This window comes from Ascidia mentula, chromosome 1 (assembly GCF_947561715.1).
Source record: "Ascidia mentula chromosome 1, kaAscMent1.1, whole genome shotgun sequence".
Lineage (NCBI taxonomy): Eukaryota > Metazoa > Chordata > Ascidiacea > Phlebobranchia > Ascidiidae > Ascidia > Ascidia mentula.
This window is the reverse complement of record NC_138566.1, coordinates 2,704,490-2,722,621: the sequence shown is the minus strand read 5'-3', so window position 1 is coordinate 2,722,621 and position 18,132 is coordinate 2,704,490. Positions and strand designations below refer to the sequence as shown.

General features: G+C 38.6%; 1 protein-coding gene across 2 annotated transcripts; it reads right to left on the bottom strand.

Moving 5' to 3' along the window:
* Nucleotides 1–181: 181 nt before the first annotated feature.
* On the bottom strand, nucleotides 182–16,998 carry LOC145909369 (uncharacterized). 2 transcript variants are annotated; one of them, XM_082996763.1, is made up of 16 exons: nucleotides 16,905–16,989; nucleotides 16,738–16,852; nucleotides 16,463–16,632; nucleotides 15,549–16,390; nucleotides 15,364–15,444; nucleotides 14,872–14,982; nucleotides 14,283–14,474; nucleotides 13,538–13,642; nucleotides 12,937–13,032; nucleotides 12,254–12,379; nucleotides 11,889–11,980; nucleotides 10,859–11,039; nucleotides 10,331–10,474; nucleotides 9,733–9,894; nucleotides 9,371–9,524; nucleotides 8,630–9,098 (listed from the first exon to the last, which is right to left on the bottom strand). In XM_082996763.1, exons 2-16 carry the CDS (start codon nucleotides 16,783–16,785, stop codon nucleotides 8,984–8,986), a joined length of 2,619 nt encoding a protein of 872 aa, XP_082852889.1. In that variant the 5' UTR covers nucleotides 16,786–16,852; nucleotides 16,905–16,989; the 3' UTR covers nucleotides 8,630–8,983. The 2 variants fall into 2 exon arrangements, with proteins under 2 accessions (XP_082852897.1, XP_082852889.1); XM_082996771.1 differs by lacking the exons at nucleotides 8,630–9,098; nucleotides 9,371–9,524; nucleotides 9,733–9,894; nucleotides 10,331–10,474; nucleotides 10,859–11,039 and adding exons at nucleotides 182–335; nucleotides 416–596 and having other exon boundaries at nucleotides 16,905–16,998.
* Between the last annotated feature and the right edge of the window lie 1,134 nt (nucleotides 16,999–18,132).

Here is an 18,132-nt window from a genome sequence, read left to right as displayed (position 1 = left end):
TCACGTTTTACTAATTTTGTATTTCTGAAGGAAAATAGTTTTTAAATCCGAAAGTACAATTTTAACAAACACACATTTTTCATGACAAATTATGTTTTTAATAAGTAAGCAAAATATGTGTTCCTGCTAGTGCAAAAGCTATTGCAGTGCCACAGGCAACAGCTGCACTGATGAGACCTGGTCGAAACAGTGTGTACACCCTGTCTGCAGCTCTCATTAAAATAGTTTTTCCTTTCAATACTTGCAAAGAGATGCAAAACATCCAAAAGAAAAACATAGATAACAATCGGCATGGCAGAGCTTGCAGAGGAATGCTAATGAAAATCTGCCAACACCTGTTTCACAAAAAAAAAGATTGCATTTTTCGCCTACACCTCTTTGGACAACAATATTTTGTACAATCATAGCAACTGACCTCCGACAACAGCAGATGCAGCATCCTCTCGACCCTCACACAAATCAGCAAATTTCTTCCAGCACTCACTTCTCTCCAAATTTATCATTTCACAACTTTTTGTTGGACCTTCTCCACCCATTACATAAACTGTGTTTCCAACCTTGGCTGAAGTTGAGTATTTTCTTGCTGTGTTCAGTTTCTGCAAATAAAATTGCGAAACCTTGTATGCATTTCACACCTCATGTGTTAATCCACATCAGCATTTTTATTGGGACTAAGACATAATTTAACAGTGGTTTTTAAGCTGAGAGCTTTTTATGACTGCAAGCAACTTGTCAATGTTTTGTTGAATGGCATTGTATTCAATAATTGATTCTGATTGGGTGAATTGGTTTTTAATACAAAAATGACAATAAAAAAAGTGAGCAATAACATGAAAACAGTGTAGAGCTTTTGTTTATGATCAGTAAGTGATGAAAGGATGAAAGTTTGAGCTGTTATGTATGCATTGAAAGCATCGATAATAAAATAATTTGCACTCTTTATCAAACAATGAGTGTGACATAGTGTTAGTTTGGAAGTTGAACACCTATACAACGAAAACAGAGAAGGACTGCACAGCTCAATGTTATGATTATAGTGCAGAGTTGATGTCTTCATGCTTCTATTTGTTACGTTTCTTTTTCTGTTTATAATTTGCCATACTTGTATTCAATGTTTTGTTCATTACATAAAATGCAAAGTTTGACTTGTTCATTTGTTAGCTATGCTGATAGTAAAAATCAAAACGTTAATGATTAAACTAAAAGATGTTCATAAATTTAAAACATTTTGGCGGAAAAAGTAGCGTGACATGGCGGCTGGTTACTGAGATACAGCTGATCAAACTCGCTTTTTTACCGCTTCAAACGAAATCGCGTGAAGGCGAGATGTTACGTGACGTCATAGAAGGCGCTATGGTCGTGAGAGTTTTGGCAGCAAGCCTTAAGTAGGAATGGAAAATATTGTTAAACTGGTTTAGTATAGTTTTGGATTAAATAGGGAAGAACAAGTGAACAAGTGCAACAAACGGATTTTAATGTTCATTTGAGCTGCAGACAGATGGCCGCTGTTTCGACCTATTTTGCCTTAGTTGTGTAACAATTAAATATAACAGTTACTGGGACAGGGTGTTTTTGTTGTTAACGTCGTAAAGTGGCACATAAACTTTCAAAAACACGACAGAGACAAGCCGCCAGTATAGCATTTCCACTCACAGCAAAAGAAAGAAGTAAGTTGATTGAATTTTGACCGACATTGTTGAGAAATATGCAGAAAATTGGAGGAGGAAAGAATTTCACAAAATTTATCTATCCGCACCAAGAATATGAGATTCGGTCGGCGACGTCATCACGTGTTATTCCATAGACCCCGTTACCCTGACAACGTGAATATGGAGTTTATCTAATTGAAGTCAGTCGCAGGAAAATACTGTCGACAATGTCGGCCTGAAGCGAACGAGTTATAGGTCATGCCCGAACCCGACATATTAAATCTTTCCATCATAGTTTCGCACGAGCAATACTGTACTGGGATTGCTTTAGGTTGCCTAGCGACGACTTCGAACGCCAACCGGACGCCCTTTACTAGAAAAGAACAACTCACTCTTAAACTGACAATTGCGTCGTTTTGTCGACACTTAAACAAAGTGGTTAACTGACAATGGTCGTTAAATCGCTTGCCGATATAGATTTCCGATCAACAATCGTTAAATGTAAGGAAAAAGTTCGCCGCTAGGTCAATGGACGCTTCGCGAACGATTGCTAGGAAAATATTTCTTCTGTAAACGATTGTTTACCTGAAAATATTTTGGTGGTAAACATAATTTTCTTAACCCATGTTTGTAACTTTCTTTGTCACGTGATTGCTCTGCACTTTCCAAAATCAAATCTACCATAGAAATGTTACCTAATTTCCCTCTGTTAAAACCCTCAAATTATATTTATGTACCATGTATTGAAATCGCATAACATTCCCCATTCCCAATGCTGTGTATGTTGGCTAAATAAACAAATGAAAAGTGTTAAACAATCGATATATACGAGAATAAACGAGCGAATTAGATAAATATCTTGTATTTGATTCGAGTTGACTTTCAGATTCTCCATTGTCGTCACTTTTATGGAATGAAGTTTCTAGAAGTGGAAAATGTAGGTTTTCTTAAATTGGAAAGTTTGGCTACGTAAGACTAAACAAGATTTCATTCAAGCTTTTTCAGGATTTTTGTTATTTATTCCACTTCTGCGATATAAATTAATTCACACAACCACGAGGTTTACAGACTTCGCAGCCCAGTCATTACAGCCTAGCTGGCTTACTGCCTTAATTCACGCAAACCACAATGCGTGTACTCAAAATTAGTAGTTCACAAGAACCGTGAAACACAAGTTCTTACTTGACATACATGTATTGAAGACCGTAGACGTCATTGGCCCATGGTCCCCCTTTCCGTTGCGACATCTTTTGGGGGATCCGTACCATTTGTAGAACCCGTCTCTGCTTCCACCGCACCAACCACCATTCTGCACAGCAATGGTCCCGTACCTCCGGGCGAAGGCAGCATCAACGCACTTCTTGATTGCGTCTTTTCTGGTGTTGTATGCGTCGGTACCCAAAACCTTCTCCAACCTCTCCAGTGTTGGAATAGCCCGGATAGTATTTTATTCGGGGCACATCAAATCCCCACGAATATCACACCACGTGAACGAATATCGCCACGCATAAAATTGAACAAAGCAAGAAGAGAACGCAACAAATAATGGAAAGGGCTTGACGATACACAGCGACTCCTGGCGGCAGCCAGTCCATCGCTGGTATCGCACTAGTTGGCGCAAATACCCAGTAGGCACACGAGAAAAACACAAGAAGAAAAAAACGCAAAACACATAAAAAAAAATCGCATGGGGAGCTATGGACCCCTAGTGGTTGATTTAACATGGTGTATCTGACCACGTGTTGGCGCAGCTAAATGGCGGGCGAAGATAGTAGACACGAATGACAACAGAAAGGAAAAAGGGGCGTATCGGACTCTGCACCGACCCCCAGTGGCCAGTCCGGCGTGGTGTTACTGACCACGTGTGTGCGCAATTTAATGACGAGCGAAAAAAGGTGAACGCGGATAATAACACAAAAAAGAAAAAGAAAGGGCTTACGGGAATCCGTATCGACCCCTAGTGCTTAGTTTGTGATGGGGTTTATGACCACTCGCGGCGTAATCAACTGACGAGCGTGGAATAACGAGTGCGAGTACAAAAATAAAGGCACAATGGCGCGCGCTTACCAAAGTAGGAAGCGTCATCTAGTGGTGAATTTTAGATGTTTTCTAGTCCACGAGTGGGCGATAATGTACGGAGGAAAAAACGCTAAATCGCGTGGCCAAGTTTAAGAATTTATGTTCCGCGAGTGGGCGCTTTTATGGGGTGTCGGTATGCGTGATGTTAAGCGTGTTTACGACATCGGCCAGGATTTCCTCGAGAAAGGGGTTGTCCCTATTTCGCTGGACAGTGAGTCTTAAGCGAAAGGAGGATTTGCAGGATGTTACTAGGTGGCGGGGTATGTCGTTGATGGGGCGTGTGTCGTGTTTAATTCTGTTGCGTGTTTTCCAGATAGTGTGTGTTAGTGCGGTGTTTAACAGTGCTCCTAATGTTTTTGTGTAGGGTGTTGTGTTGTGAAGTTTCGGAAATGTGATGTGTAAAGGGGTGTCGAAAGGACAGGTGTGTAGGTCAGATAAAGTTCGAAAGATGCCGCGAATTAAGGTGAGCAGAGGTTGAAAGGAAGGACAGTTGTGGAATAGGTGAGTAAAAGTTTCAAAGGGGAATTTGCACAGGTAGCAGTGGGGTTGTTGATCCAAAGGAAGGTATGATTTTTGACAGTTTAACGGAAGAATTTTATGTGTTAGCCGAAAATTAAAGGTTTTGAGATAGTTTGGAAAGATTGGGTGGTGAATTTGGTGCCAGTCGTTAAAGGGATGTGGTGTGTTGGTTTCGTCGATGATCCGGATATAGAGGGGTTTGAGTTTTTTGGTCATGAGCTCAGTTTCGGTGAGTTTGAAAGATTTGAGAAGATTGAGAATATGAAGATAGTGCGGAGAAGGTGTTGAAGCGTGTGGAAGAAAGTTTCTAGAACGTAGGTCAAAAAGTTTGCTAAGGGGAAGTCCAATGTTGTATTCTATAAAGGAAAGTTGTGGAGAGGTTGGGGATTCTAAAAGGCGGTGATTGTAATATTGCTTTATAGGAGAGAGAAGTGATAGGTAGAGGGGAATGTTTGCCGCGCCGTAACCGCCATGGTCACGACGGGCTGCCAGGATGTCCATTGGCAAGGTTGGGTTGTGTGGGCCGACGACGAACTTTACCACAATGCCGTCGATCCGTTCTCGTTGCTGGGGAGATAAAGGGTAAGTTTTACCAAGGTAAGAAATTTGGGGCAAAAGCAAAGTTTTTGAGAGGATGCATTTAGAATCAAAGGTAAGAAACGGGTTGCTGATAGATTTGGCGCGGGATTGCAAAGAGGTAATTGTTTTGTGCCATGTCGCGGTAATGTCTGATGGTGCGCCTATCGGGGTGTTTAACGGAGTTATCGATTTAGGGTTCCACTTTATGTTACACAAGGTCGGGTCGTCGATGGGAGGTCGAAGGATGGCAATCGCTTCGGTTTTGGTGGGGTTTAGTTTTAATCCAGAAAATTTACCAAAATAATCAATGAGGCCGAGGGCTTTGGTGAGGGAGTGCCGATGCGCCACCACTAGGGTGACGTCATCGGCGTAAGCGATTGCCTTGGGTGTGTTGCGGCATGGCACTGGGGTTGAGTCGATAGAAGAATTATTTTGAAGGGCAACGAGGAGCGGATCTAGGGCAATCAGGAAGAGGTTCAGACTAAGGGGGTCACCTTGTCTGACTCCTCTCCTGATGGGAAAGTCCCTTGTGGCAAATCCGTTTATGAAGGCCCAGGAGTTGGTGCTAGAGTGAAGTGCAGAAAGGTAATTAGTAAAGCAAGTGGGAAAGCGTTTAAGAGTTAACTGGAGGAGTAGCCAAGAAAATGAAACAGAATCGAAGGCTTTATGAAAATCGAGGGAAATGAAGTAAGTGTCCGAATTGATGGAGGAAGCGTGATGGTGGAGATCGCGTAGGAGAGAAGTCGCGTCGGTGGTGGAAGAGCCGGGGGTAGCGAATTGATTTGAAGAAAGAATTTCGGGTATGAAGGGTTTGAGTCTGAGATTTAGAAGCTTGTGAAGAATTTTAAGGTCCGTATTTAGAAGAGAGATTGGCCGGTAATTATTTAGAAGAGTGGGGTCATTTTTTTTGAAGATAAGGGTAAGATGTCCAAGGTTGTATTCTGAAGGGGTGTAGGAATTGAAATATGAAATGTTAAGAGCTTGGGGTTTTGCCGGAGGGAAAGAGGGAAAGAGTTTTTCTAATTTCATGTTGTGTGATGGGGATTGATAAGGTTTCAGTGTGTTGGTCCGGAATTAATTTAAGGGGAATTTTAGCGAATAAATTAGAGGGGTCAGGTATTGGAAGGTTTTGATTAGAGTATAGAGTTTCGAAGAATTGCCGAGTGTGAGAAAGAAGTTCCTTGGGGGTAGAGAGAGGGAGGCCGTGGTCGTCTTGTAGTTCGAAGATGGGATTGTGAATTCGTGAGGGTAGTAATTCGGAGTAGAGTAATTTATCGGTAATGTTTTTAAAATGGAAGTCGGAGGAAAGAGATTTTAGAATAGAGTCACGGGATTTAGAAATAGAAATATGCAGGAAATTTGAAGGAGAAAAGAATTTCACAAAATTTATCTTTCCGCACCAAGAATATGAGATTCGGTCGGCGACGTCATCACATGTTATTCCATAGACCCCGTTACCCTGACAACGTGAATATGGAGTTTATCTAATTGAATTCAGTCGCAGGAAAATACTGTCGACAATGTCGGCCTGAAGCAAACGAGTTATAGGTCATGCCCGAACCCGACATATTAAATCTTTCCATCATAGTTTCGCACGAGCAATACTGTACTGGGATTGCTTTAGGTTGCCTAGCGACGCCTTCGAACGCCAACCAGAAAGACATTTTACTAGAAAAGAACAATTCACTCTTAAACTGACAATTGCGTCGTTTTCTCGACACTTAAACAAAGTGGTTAACTGCCAATGGTCGTTAAATCGCTTGCCGATAATAGATTTCCGATCAAGAATCGTTAAATGTAAGGAAAAAGTTCGCCGCTAGGTCAATGGACGCTTCGCGAACGATTGCTAGGGAAATATTTCATCTGTAAACGATTGTTTACCTGAAAATATTTTGGAGGTAAAATTAATTTTGTAAGCCCATGTTTGTAACTTTCTTTGTCACGTGATTGCTCTGTTGTTTTATCAAGTGCACTTTCCAAAATCAAATCTACCATAGAAATGTTACCTAACTTCCCTTTGTTAAAACCCTCAAATTATATTTATGAACCATGTATTGAAATCGCATAACATTCCCCATTCCCAATGCTGTGTATGTTGGCTAAATAAACAAATGAAAAGTGTTAAACAATGGATATATACGAGGATAAACGAGCGAATTACATGAATATCTTGCATTTCATTCGAGATGACTTTCAGATTCTCCATTGTCGTCACTTTTATTAAATGTAGTTTCTAAAAGTAGAAAATGTAAGTTTTCTTAAATTGGAAAGTTTGGCTACGTAAGACTAAACAAGATTTCATTCAAGCTTTTTCAGGATTTTTGTTATTTATTCCACTTCTGCGATATAACTTAATTCACACAACCACTAGGTATACAGACTTCGCAGCCCAGGCATTACAGCCTAGCTGGCTTACTGCGCTAATTCACGCAAGCCACAATGCGTGTACTCAAAATTAGTAGTTCACAGGAACCGTGAAACACAAGTTCTTACTTGACATATATGTATTGAAGACCGTAGACGTCATTGGCCCATGGTCCCCCCTTCCGTGGAGATATCTGCTGGAGGATCCGTACTTCTTGTACAACGCGTCTTGCTTCTAGCGCACCAACCACCATTCTGCAGAGCAATGGTCCCGTGCCTCCGGGCGAAGGCAGCATCAACGCACTTTTTTGACTGCGTCTTTTCTGGTGTTGTATGCGCCGGTACCTAAAATCTTCTCCAACCTCTCCAGTGTTGGAATAGCCCGGGTTGAAGTGTCCCCCCTCTTCCGAAATGTCGTAGTCTCACTGCCAATGTCGTTACGTCACGATTTTATTTTTAAATCATTCATTTAAACGAATAAAGCTGTCCACGGATTGCTTTGTGCAATTTAATATATAATTATATCGATACGGTGAGCGATCGACAGCCTGCCAGCCTTTGGTTTTAAATTAATCCAGTTTTTATTCATTAATCACATTATTTAAACGAAGTTATTTTGAATCGTTTTGTTTTCAAGAAAACATGGGTGTCCAAGTGGGGAAAAGAAAATTACAAAGAAAGTAATTTTAGCCCTTACTCAATTTTCTCTACAGACGAACATAATCATAATTTTGTTTTTCTCGTCGTGTCGGATTTCGCAAAACTAATAATTGACTGCATTGAACCGAATTGACGAGAACTGACCTACGTTGAACCGAAAGAGATTGAACGGATGAGAGTACTGACCTATGCCAACCTAAGCAATCTCGTAGACCTGGTTTGACCATGAACCTCCTTCTCCATTCGATAAACACTTGGAATCCCCCCATCTTCGGTATATTGTTCTTGCAGAAGAGCTTGTGGCGCATTGGCCGCCATTCTTGCAAATATTAGTGAATTCATGTTACAAGTGAATTGAAGTATATCCGAAAACGGAAAAAATGTGAAACAAAAACACAGATAACAATCGGAATGGCAGAGCTTGCAGAGGAATGCTACTGAAAATCTGCCATAACACCTGTTCCACAAAAAAATATTGTATTTTTCGCCTACACCTGTTTGGACAACAATATTTTGACGGGGATCACAGGAGTTATTTAATCCAGCGGGCAAGTGTTACTGTAAAAATGTTGATTTTACATATATACGGATTTGTTAAGATGGACAACCAAAAAATAGGTTTAATGGTGAATTGTGGGGACCGCACTGTTCGTTTGTGCATCGAAGCGTGCATTGCTTTTTTCTTATGCCGTGGTATCCGCTTTATTAAACGTGTGTTTTGTGTTGCTCGCTCTTCCTATACCGCACAACTTGCTGAATAAAACATCAACCGCTTTAAAATAGTCCTTTGTAATAAAAAACAATGCGTTTACATACAGAACAAAAATATATTCACAAACTTCTGTGTCGCTGTCCAGATTACAATTGGCGGCCAACGAAAATTAGATCCCGGGTTAATTTTGTAGCAAGTTGTCACAACGGAACAATTACATTAATTTTGTTCAAAGGCAAGACAATTAATTACATTTTCAACAACAAATAATCCCACTTACTCTACATATATTTCAGTGGAAGTGTTACATGTTTGTACATAAAAGTGAAAAAAGTTGCAACAACATATTGCGAAAAAAACCCACGACCACATGACCTACATTACAACCCACATGTAAAATTTCAGAACAAACAAACACATCTTAAACAGCAACAACAGTCACGCCATAAACTGGTTTGTCAAGATCAAAAGCATGTGTCCAGACATCTGAGGTTGGATCGTAAACTTCAACTGATTTCAGGGGATCGACGGAACTCCTAAATAAAATCAAAATAAATGTGAGTAATTTCAAACAGCAGCAAATTCTTACTCACTTAACTGACAACAACACACATATCCTGTATATTTTTATTACTGATATTGCGATGGAAAAACTACATTTATTTGATAATATTAGCAAGGTTATTTGGTTGTGCGCAAATCCCACACTTACATATATTATCCCAGTCAATAAGCACCTTCAATTATGAGTAACAAACGCTATAGTGACGTCACAATCACTAGTACAAAATTCAAAAGTAAACCTCACCCCAATCCACCCACAACATAAATCCTCCCATCAATAACACAAGCAGAGTGATAGCAACGAGATTGTAGGAGAGGAGAAACATATTTCCATTTGTTGACTCTAGGTTCGTATTCTTCAACTGTTTGCAGGAAGTCACGACCACCATCATAACCTCCTGTCAGATTTAAAGTAAAACTTTGTCCAGGGTTTTCTTGGCTTCTGTTTGTATTTGAGTGAAATATTTGTTCATGTAACTTTAATTACATCAATTGTGGATTAAGTAAAGTTACCTCACATTAATAGATAGAATCCAGGAAATAAGAAACAGTTTTAAAATAAAAAAACTACTAGTTTTAGTTAATATTTAGCTTCTGATAACTAACCAATTGCATAGATCTTCCCTTTAATTTCTTCACATGCTAAACGACATCTTGCTTTATTGAGAGAAGCGATTCTTGTGGAGGTTCCAACACGAACATCGTGGAATTCACATGATTGTAAGGGTTGTAAGCCACCATCAACTCCGCCCACAGAAAACAAAACATCTGAAGAAAATTCCAAATCGCTTGTGTTAGTATTTATTGTGACGTCATATTACGATTATGTGGTAATGTTACGTAACAATCATTGAGGTAAGCACTGCGTTTAGCGTACAAACAACGGACAGTTTTATATCAAGATGTAAATAAAAACTAAATAATATGAAGGTTGATATTCACGAACTCAGTAAGCACGCAGATAGTTATTTTAAACGTGGGTTTAATTCCATCAAAAAAAGATTTTTTTGCTCATTTTACACGAAACGAAATGAAAACTCGTGCATATGACGTCATCACTAAAAAGACAGTTTTGCGAGTCCATGGTAAGAAGAGAGTATTGTAGGGAGTCTGAAGTTTAAAGCGAATTTTACATTGTTGCCCTGCATTGTCAAGAAAAGGGAAAGCCTTCATAAGTTTTGAGAGATTTAAAACATATTCTTACTGTCAATTGAACACATTCCATGTGCATATCTTGGTTGTAACATGTTGGCACCAATTATCCATCTGTCTTCTTCTATGTTATATATCAAGTAGGATGAAAATGGTTTGCGATCTCCACCACGACCACCGGAAAAGTAAAGTTTCTCTACAACATGAATTGTCAATAAAATAGATTGGGTAGCAATAAAACTTGGTTCTTATGCAACTTTTGCTATTGTCATTAACAAATATTTCTGTAGCATAACAAAGCATCACCCACATGAAAAAATGCACAGATTTTATTCTGTTGATTAAATATAACTCTGACAGTTATGAACAGGCATGTCTGCAAAAGATGGGGTGGCTGACCAAAAAGACTTTAGAAAGTCCTGATGACAACCTCTGCCAATCAAACCAAAATCTTCTAGTTCTAAGGGGTATGTAGTCGCCAATTAATGTTGTACAACCTTATTAATAATGTGTTATATTTACTGCTGTGTTCTGAAGGTATTTAAATTTTGAAGGTAAAATTACAATAATAGCAACTGACCTCCGACAACATCAGATGCAGCAGCCTCTCGACCTTCACAAAAATCAGCAAATTTCATCCAGCGATCACTTCTCTCCAAATTCATCATCTCACAACTTTTTGTTGGACCGTCTCCCCCCATTACATAAACTATGTTTCCAACTTTGGTTGAAGTTGAGCCTTTTCTTGGTGTGTTCAGTGTCTACAAATAAAATTGTGAAACCTTGTATGCATTTCACACCTCATGCGTTCATCCACATCAATATTTTTATTGGGACTAAAATGTAATTTGACAGTGGTTTTATGCTGGGACCTGTTTATGACTGCAAGCAACTTGTATATGTTTGCATAATTGAGCTTGTTGCTGTTTGTGATGCAACAATCTTTTTGGTTCCCGAGTGCAGAACTTGAAGGTGCCATGACACCATTTTTACAGATTTATTGACCTGTTATACTAAACTTGTTGTGTGGCATGCTATTCAATAATTGTTTCTGATTAGGTGAATTTATTTTTTTCAAAAATGGCAATAAAAAAAATAAGCAATAACATGAAAACAGTGTAAAGCTTTTGTTTATAATCAGTAAGTGATGAAAGGATGAAAGTTTGAGCTGCCATACATTTATCGAAAGCATCAATGATAATATACTTTGTGCACTTTTCATCAAACAATACCGAGTGTGACATAGGCGCCTAGCCAGGGGCGGTAACAAATTATGACGACATCCCGGAAAAATGAAAACTAGTCGCCTATGGAGTGTGACATAGTGTGAGTTTGGAACAGGATCACTAACTGGTTACAGTGGAAGGTTGAACACATGAGCTACACCACGAAAACAGACTAGGACTGCACAGCTCAATGTTATGGTTATAGTGCAGAGTACGATGATGTCTCATGCTTCTATTTGTTGTTTTTCTATTTGTGATTTGCCATACTTGCGTTCAATGTTTTATACATTACAAAACATGCAGAGTTTGACTATTTGTTAACCATGCCCTAGGAAACTGATGGTAACAACCAATTCGCATGGCAAAATCTCGAATGCAACTAACCGGTAAATGTTGATGTTGTTTTGTGGTAACATTCCATTTCACACAATCTCTTTCTGAATTCTGACCACCAATAACAAGAAATCCTGATGAATCTATAACAAGTTTAAATAATATGAATTTCAATCTTAGTAAAAAAGACTGCCTTAGTTGAGGCCCCAAAAGAGTATTAATTCCTCAAACTTACTTTAAAAGAAATACTGAGTGCACTGCTGACCACAGAAGCTTTAAATACAAATACTAATAACCTTCAAAAACAAAAAAAGAACTGGCAGATCATATGCTAAGAGGCTAGCCTGGAAGTTACAGAATTTTGATACATTTAACTTTTCACCAAAACAGAAAGCAAGATATTTTTAATATGTTACCCCTGTTTCTTCTGCTTGGTTCTTGGTGTGATGAGTGGGACAGTGAATGGTTTCTTGGAGGATTTTTTTCACTTGTTGAGCTTTGAGATCTTGCTTCACTTGGAGATTCAGAGTTACTTCTTTCACCTGTCAATACATTCACATACATATCCATATGTGAGGAAATACAGTTCTTTCTCAACAAAAGTACATATAATAAGCATAAAATCTGTGTTACTTTCAATTATGTTCATGTTGTGGCGGATGCCACCATTTAATTGTGGCGGGTGCTTGATAGTGTTTATTTGTTAGCTATCAAGCACCAGCTACAATGTGGTTATAAGTAAATGAACCATCACTGTATATCAACAAGTGTTGAAATGTAATAGATAACAAACACAATTAATTATTAAATTCATCCAATAACCTCGATACAATACAGAAATACAAAACATGAAGAAGTAGAACTTCACACTTCTGTGTTCACAAACTTCAGGAATGTTTACAAATGTAAGTAGTTTAAACCATTTTAAAAAAGTTCTTACCAACTGGTAGTTTTGGATTTGTGACATCACTTGAACCTTATAACTTGATATTTGCTTCGACATGAACAAAAGAACATTTTTGAATTTGACATTCTGGGTACCAGTTTCTATTCCATTTTTTTACAAATAAATACCTTGTTATCACCTGTTGTATTTTACCTGGTTGTTGATGTGATGAGTGGGGTGTGGAATGATCTACTTCCAGGTTTCTGTCACTAGGTGGTGACAGAGGGTTGGTAACAGGTCTCAGTGTTTCTGGTGTGAAAAAGAAATTTATAGGTACATTATTTACAGAAATTTCAGTTGATAAATGCTTTTGAAACTTTCTGTGGTCTTTGCAAGCAAGCTAACATGCAAAGAAATATGCTCGATATATCTTGTAATCTGATATTAAAAACAATTCATATCAACCACTCAGCCTGTGATCATTTTATGCTTGCTGTATTGATTTAGACAGCTGATGACATGCAATATTGGGCTCATTTCTGTACACGATAGCTTGTAGGAAAGATCAAAACTAAATCACTATAATTAGGTGAATATAAGTCCAATCATGCTTTCTGTAGTGTATTCAGGAAATGTACTTCAGAAAATCATTTCATAAGACTTTGAGAAGTAACTGCAAAAAAGGATATGGAGCTCTCTTAAACAAACACCAAACTAACATTTTGTAGTAAATTATTTCAGAAGTTGGTATTGAATCTGTCACGCTGCTACGCTCAATGTTCACAATGCCACACAATTGAAAAATGCAAATTACCCTTTTTACTTCTCCTTGATGGGTTGGGCAAGTCAAGATGTACTGGATGATTTCTACCACTGGTTGGGACTTCAGGTGTAGCATGACTTGTAGATCTTCTGTTTGCTGTATTTAAAGTTTGTAGATAGACATTTAATCCTGATTTCTAAATGACATTTTTAAACCCTCTAATTTAATGTTGTAACCTTCTAGTCAATGATAAAAGCATTCAAAGGTTTTAAATTACAACTGAATAAAAAATTTATCTCAACCCGGGATTGGCGGATGCAATTAAGTCTGTGAAGGTTTTGAGTAAGTTTGTGAGAACTTCTACTCGTTATTTGGCGCGTATTTTGCTTCACCCATTTTAATGCAGATTATGGCAAAGAGCAACACTATTTTATTTGTCTTCAGTTATAAGAGTGCATGATTAAACTGATAAAAGGGTTTAATAAGCATTGTTGATGTGGAGGTGATCCAGAATATTGAATAAAGAGACTCCCTTGCCGTGTATAATTATGCCATATTAATCATAATTAAAACTACTATGCAGTCAACTCCAACCAGGAAATGGTATCTGACAGGCATTGACAACAATGGTTTCAACCTTCCATCACAATCTTATTATGAGGCATTAAATAAATTGAATCTGTTGAAATATTCTTAGTTCGATTTTGCATTTTCTTTGAGTAGGTATGTAGTTGTGCTGAGACTGAAATAGGCTGGGGGTACGAGAAAAAACACAAGTCTGTACCCAATCACTTGCCTTGTGCTTGTGGTGATTCCTGTTCTCTTTCACTTTGCTGTATGTTGCCCTCGAGTGGTTGATTACTTTCAAGTCCAACACCTATTGCAGTTCTTCCAGATGATGGGTTGGGCAAGTCATGATCCACTGGAAGGTTTTCTTCACTGGGTGGGTTTTGGGGTGTAGCATGACTTGCAGGTCTTCTGTTTGCACCTGGAGACAAATATATCCAGTTAAATGCATTGTATTAAAGCATTATTATTTTAAACATACAAATATTATTATATGATAAGCAATGTGGAGCCAATAATATGAATTGTGTATAAGCTGCAGACAGATGGCCACTGTTTCGAACTACAAGGTCTCATTAGTGCAGCTGCTCTGAATCTTAGTGTATATACAATCACCATTATCTGTTGGGCATCAAATAGGTCTATCCTTTTGTAGAAAAATGTTTGGTCTGCAAAGTCATCTAGAAGAGTCACACCAAGCTGCACTGATGAGATCTTTTAGGTCGAAACATTAGCTATCTGTCTGCAGCTCACAAAAATTATTTAGTTACTGTTTTGCAATCAATTTTGCCACGGTGATTACAAATTGCTGTTACTACCTCTTCCACTCCTTCCTGGTGATCGATTGGGCAAGTCATCATCAATTGGAAGATTTCTTTCACTGGGTGGGTTTTGGAGTTCGGCATGACTTGCAGATTGTCCACTTGTATCTTGAGACACAATAATCCAATAAATCAAATGTATGGAAAAATGAATTATGTTTAATTTACATCAATGTTTTTCGGTAAAGTGTTTTTGTCAGAAATTTCACAAAACTCACAATCCAAGGTTTTCGTTTGCTGGCATGGTTGCACTAGATTTAATTCAACACTTTGGAACAACGACAAAAAAGGCCAAACATAAGGGCGGGAACATTTTTAGTTTTGTGTCAAGCTTAATACTTTGCCATATACTGATCATTTCTGTTATGGTTTTCAAGACAATGAAAATCAGTTGCTAATTCCAACAAGCATATGAAGAAGGAAAAGAAGCTAACTATTGCAGAAACTCGTGGATCAGATACCACTGACAGAACAAATAATAATAATTGCCTTGTCTTTGTAAAGGTTGTTGTGTCCGATCTCTTGGTTGAATGTTTTCCCCAAATAGTGGATCAATTACTGGACCAACATCTGCAAAAATATCATTTTACAGAAAAATTGCAAATTTACATAACAAAAAAGTTGCACCAATCCACAAAAAATGTCTTAAAAAAATCAAATCATGCAAATTGTACCATGAAACTTCCCTGTGTGTGTAGAAAACTGGCTGAGTGGGACAGTTGGATTGTGGGTTGCTGTTGGATCCTCGATATGCATGTTCCTTGCAGCATTCAATACTTGCTGCAGAATTACTGTGGGATCTTGTTTGGAAAGAAGTTGTTGGAATTCATCACGAATGTCAACCATGTCTGGTCGTTGATTTGGATCTTGATCCCAACATCTGATCATTGCTCTTTCCATCACATCAACTATTTCTCTGTTGTTTGCATTGCTTTGCTCCCTTAGGCTTTGTATTGCTTCACAGTCAGGTCGTAGACCCTGCCTAATTTTGTTCCAGAATCCTTGTTCTGACTGATATGGTTGTTCACGACTTAGCATCTCAAAATACATGATACCACAGCTGTAGGCATCCTGTTCTTTTTTAGGTCTTGCGTCTTGAAGAAGTCTTTCTGGTGCTGCATAGTAAAGTGTCAACCCCTGTGATTTTGATTGACCGGGGAGTTGAGTTGTTGATCCTGACGTCAGTTGGACCAACCGGGCACATCCAAAGTCACCAATTACGCAATGCAAGTCAGGTGTCATGAAAACATTTTCTGGCTTTAAATCTAAGTGAACCAATCGCTTGTTGATTCCACAGTTGTGAATGTAGGCAACACCTGATGTTATTTCGGTTGCCATGCGAAGAATCAAACCAGGACCCAGTTCAATATCTTCATCCAGAATTAGAATTCTTAAACTTCCACCGCCATAGAATTGCATTACAATCCCAATTGCTCCTGGCCACTTGGTGTATCCATGAACAGTTGATATGTTGTCATGGCGAGATTGCAGTAAGTTTTGGTATTCACGTCTGAATCTACAAAAAAAAAAAAAAAAATATTATGTTGATCTAACTGCTACAAATATTCGTCAATAACCCCAATCTTACGTTTTTTCAAACAGACGTTGTTCACGTTCTCCACCAGTGGCTTTCAAGCACTTGACAGCAAGAAATCCAACTTTTTCATGTTTTCCAAGGAAAACTCGACCATAGCTACCTTGACCGATTACACCCCGCTGGATGTCACAAAAGATATTTTCAGCTTTGAACTCTCTCAACTAAAAAAAAACGACTTTTAAAGATAAATAATACAAAAAATTTTCAGCCAAAAATACAACAGTTTATTATACAACATTCAATGCATACAGCTGTGTTATACTTACAATATCTAGTCCTTGTGGGTCAACAACAGATGAAGCAAACGCCATCATTCAATTTTTCACCGGCAACACAAACTAAAATTGCTTTTATTCTTCATTTTCCAAAACTGTGCGAGCCCTGAGTAAAGCAAAACTAAATAAGGAAGTTTGGGATAATCTAGTTACAAGACCTTTGATTGTTTGCAGACTGCCACAAATTGCTTTCAAACTGCGGGTCTAGTGCATAAAGGTGGGGTCAAGTTATGACGTCACACCAAAAATTACGTCACTGTGACGTCACTGGCAGAAGATACGCACCGACGAAGATTCTCGCCTACACGTACACCAGATTGGAAAGTTTGCAAACTGCGCGGAGGATTTTTTTCTGTCGGTGGTGATTGCGCGGATTGTGCGCGGAATAGCGATTTTTTTGCGCGGATTGTAGTAGATTTTTTTGTTGTTTAGTACACTGTGCCTTTAGTAACAAGCCTATTTTCCCTTTGACAAAAAACACTGGAATAATGTATTTTTAAGAACCGATTCATAATACTTTAATGTTATTACCGTTTACTTGAATAAAATTGCACTTTTCACAGATGATTATATCCGCTTTTTAAGCGGCTGTCAGGTACAATGGCTTGGCGTAGTTGCCACGGGTGGCGAAAGCTAGTCTGGAGGGTTGGGAGTTGGAATCCCGTGGTTACAACTTTTTTTCTCCAGGAACTTATTAATGTTTAATTGGTGTTCTTCTTTCTGGCACGGAGCTACAACGCATTTAACCTAACAAAACCATTTGCCACAAACAACTGTGAAGCAAAAACAAGTGTTTCAAAACGTTTTAACTTTATTTACGCTTGATTTGTAACTTGCCAGTTGCCATCACGAAAATTTATGCAAGAAAGGGAAACTTTGGTTCCTAATTTTTTTGTCTTGTAACCACTTTAGAAGCAGCGCCATGCCTATGTTTACTGCGACGATCTTTCGATACGGCGATGAGTGCCATATCCCATGTTTCTTGCTGCCTTTAACATAGAGTTTGGCCTTCTCGTATAACGCCTCGTCACACTGGATTGCATGGGGCATAGACCAATCAACGATTGTGCCGTTTTTGAGAACTTCAAAACTTTGTTGCCCATCCGTTTCTTGTTTTTCCATTACTCGTAGAATGACTCGGCAACTGCTTCAGTGCCTGTTTTTGCATACATAATATGAAAAACCAAGCAAAATTCCTGACCAATTTTCGCGTATAGCTCGGGGTCGATGTACCTATATGGCGCGGATAAACTTTCTTTCGTTAAATAAGGCAGCATTAAACGATCTTCCATCATCGAAAGAAACTTTGGTGAACGTTTTAGAAAAGAAGGAAAACTCAAGAAACCGAGTTGTAGAAACATCAATTTTAGAAAATGGCTCTTATCT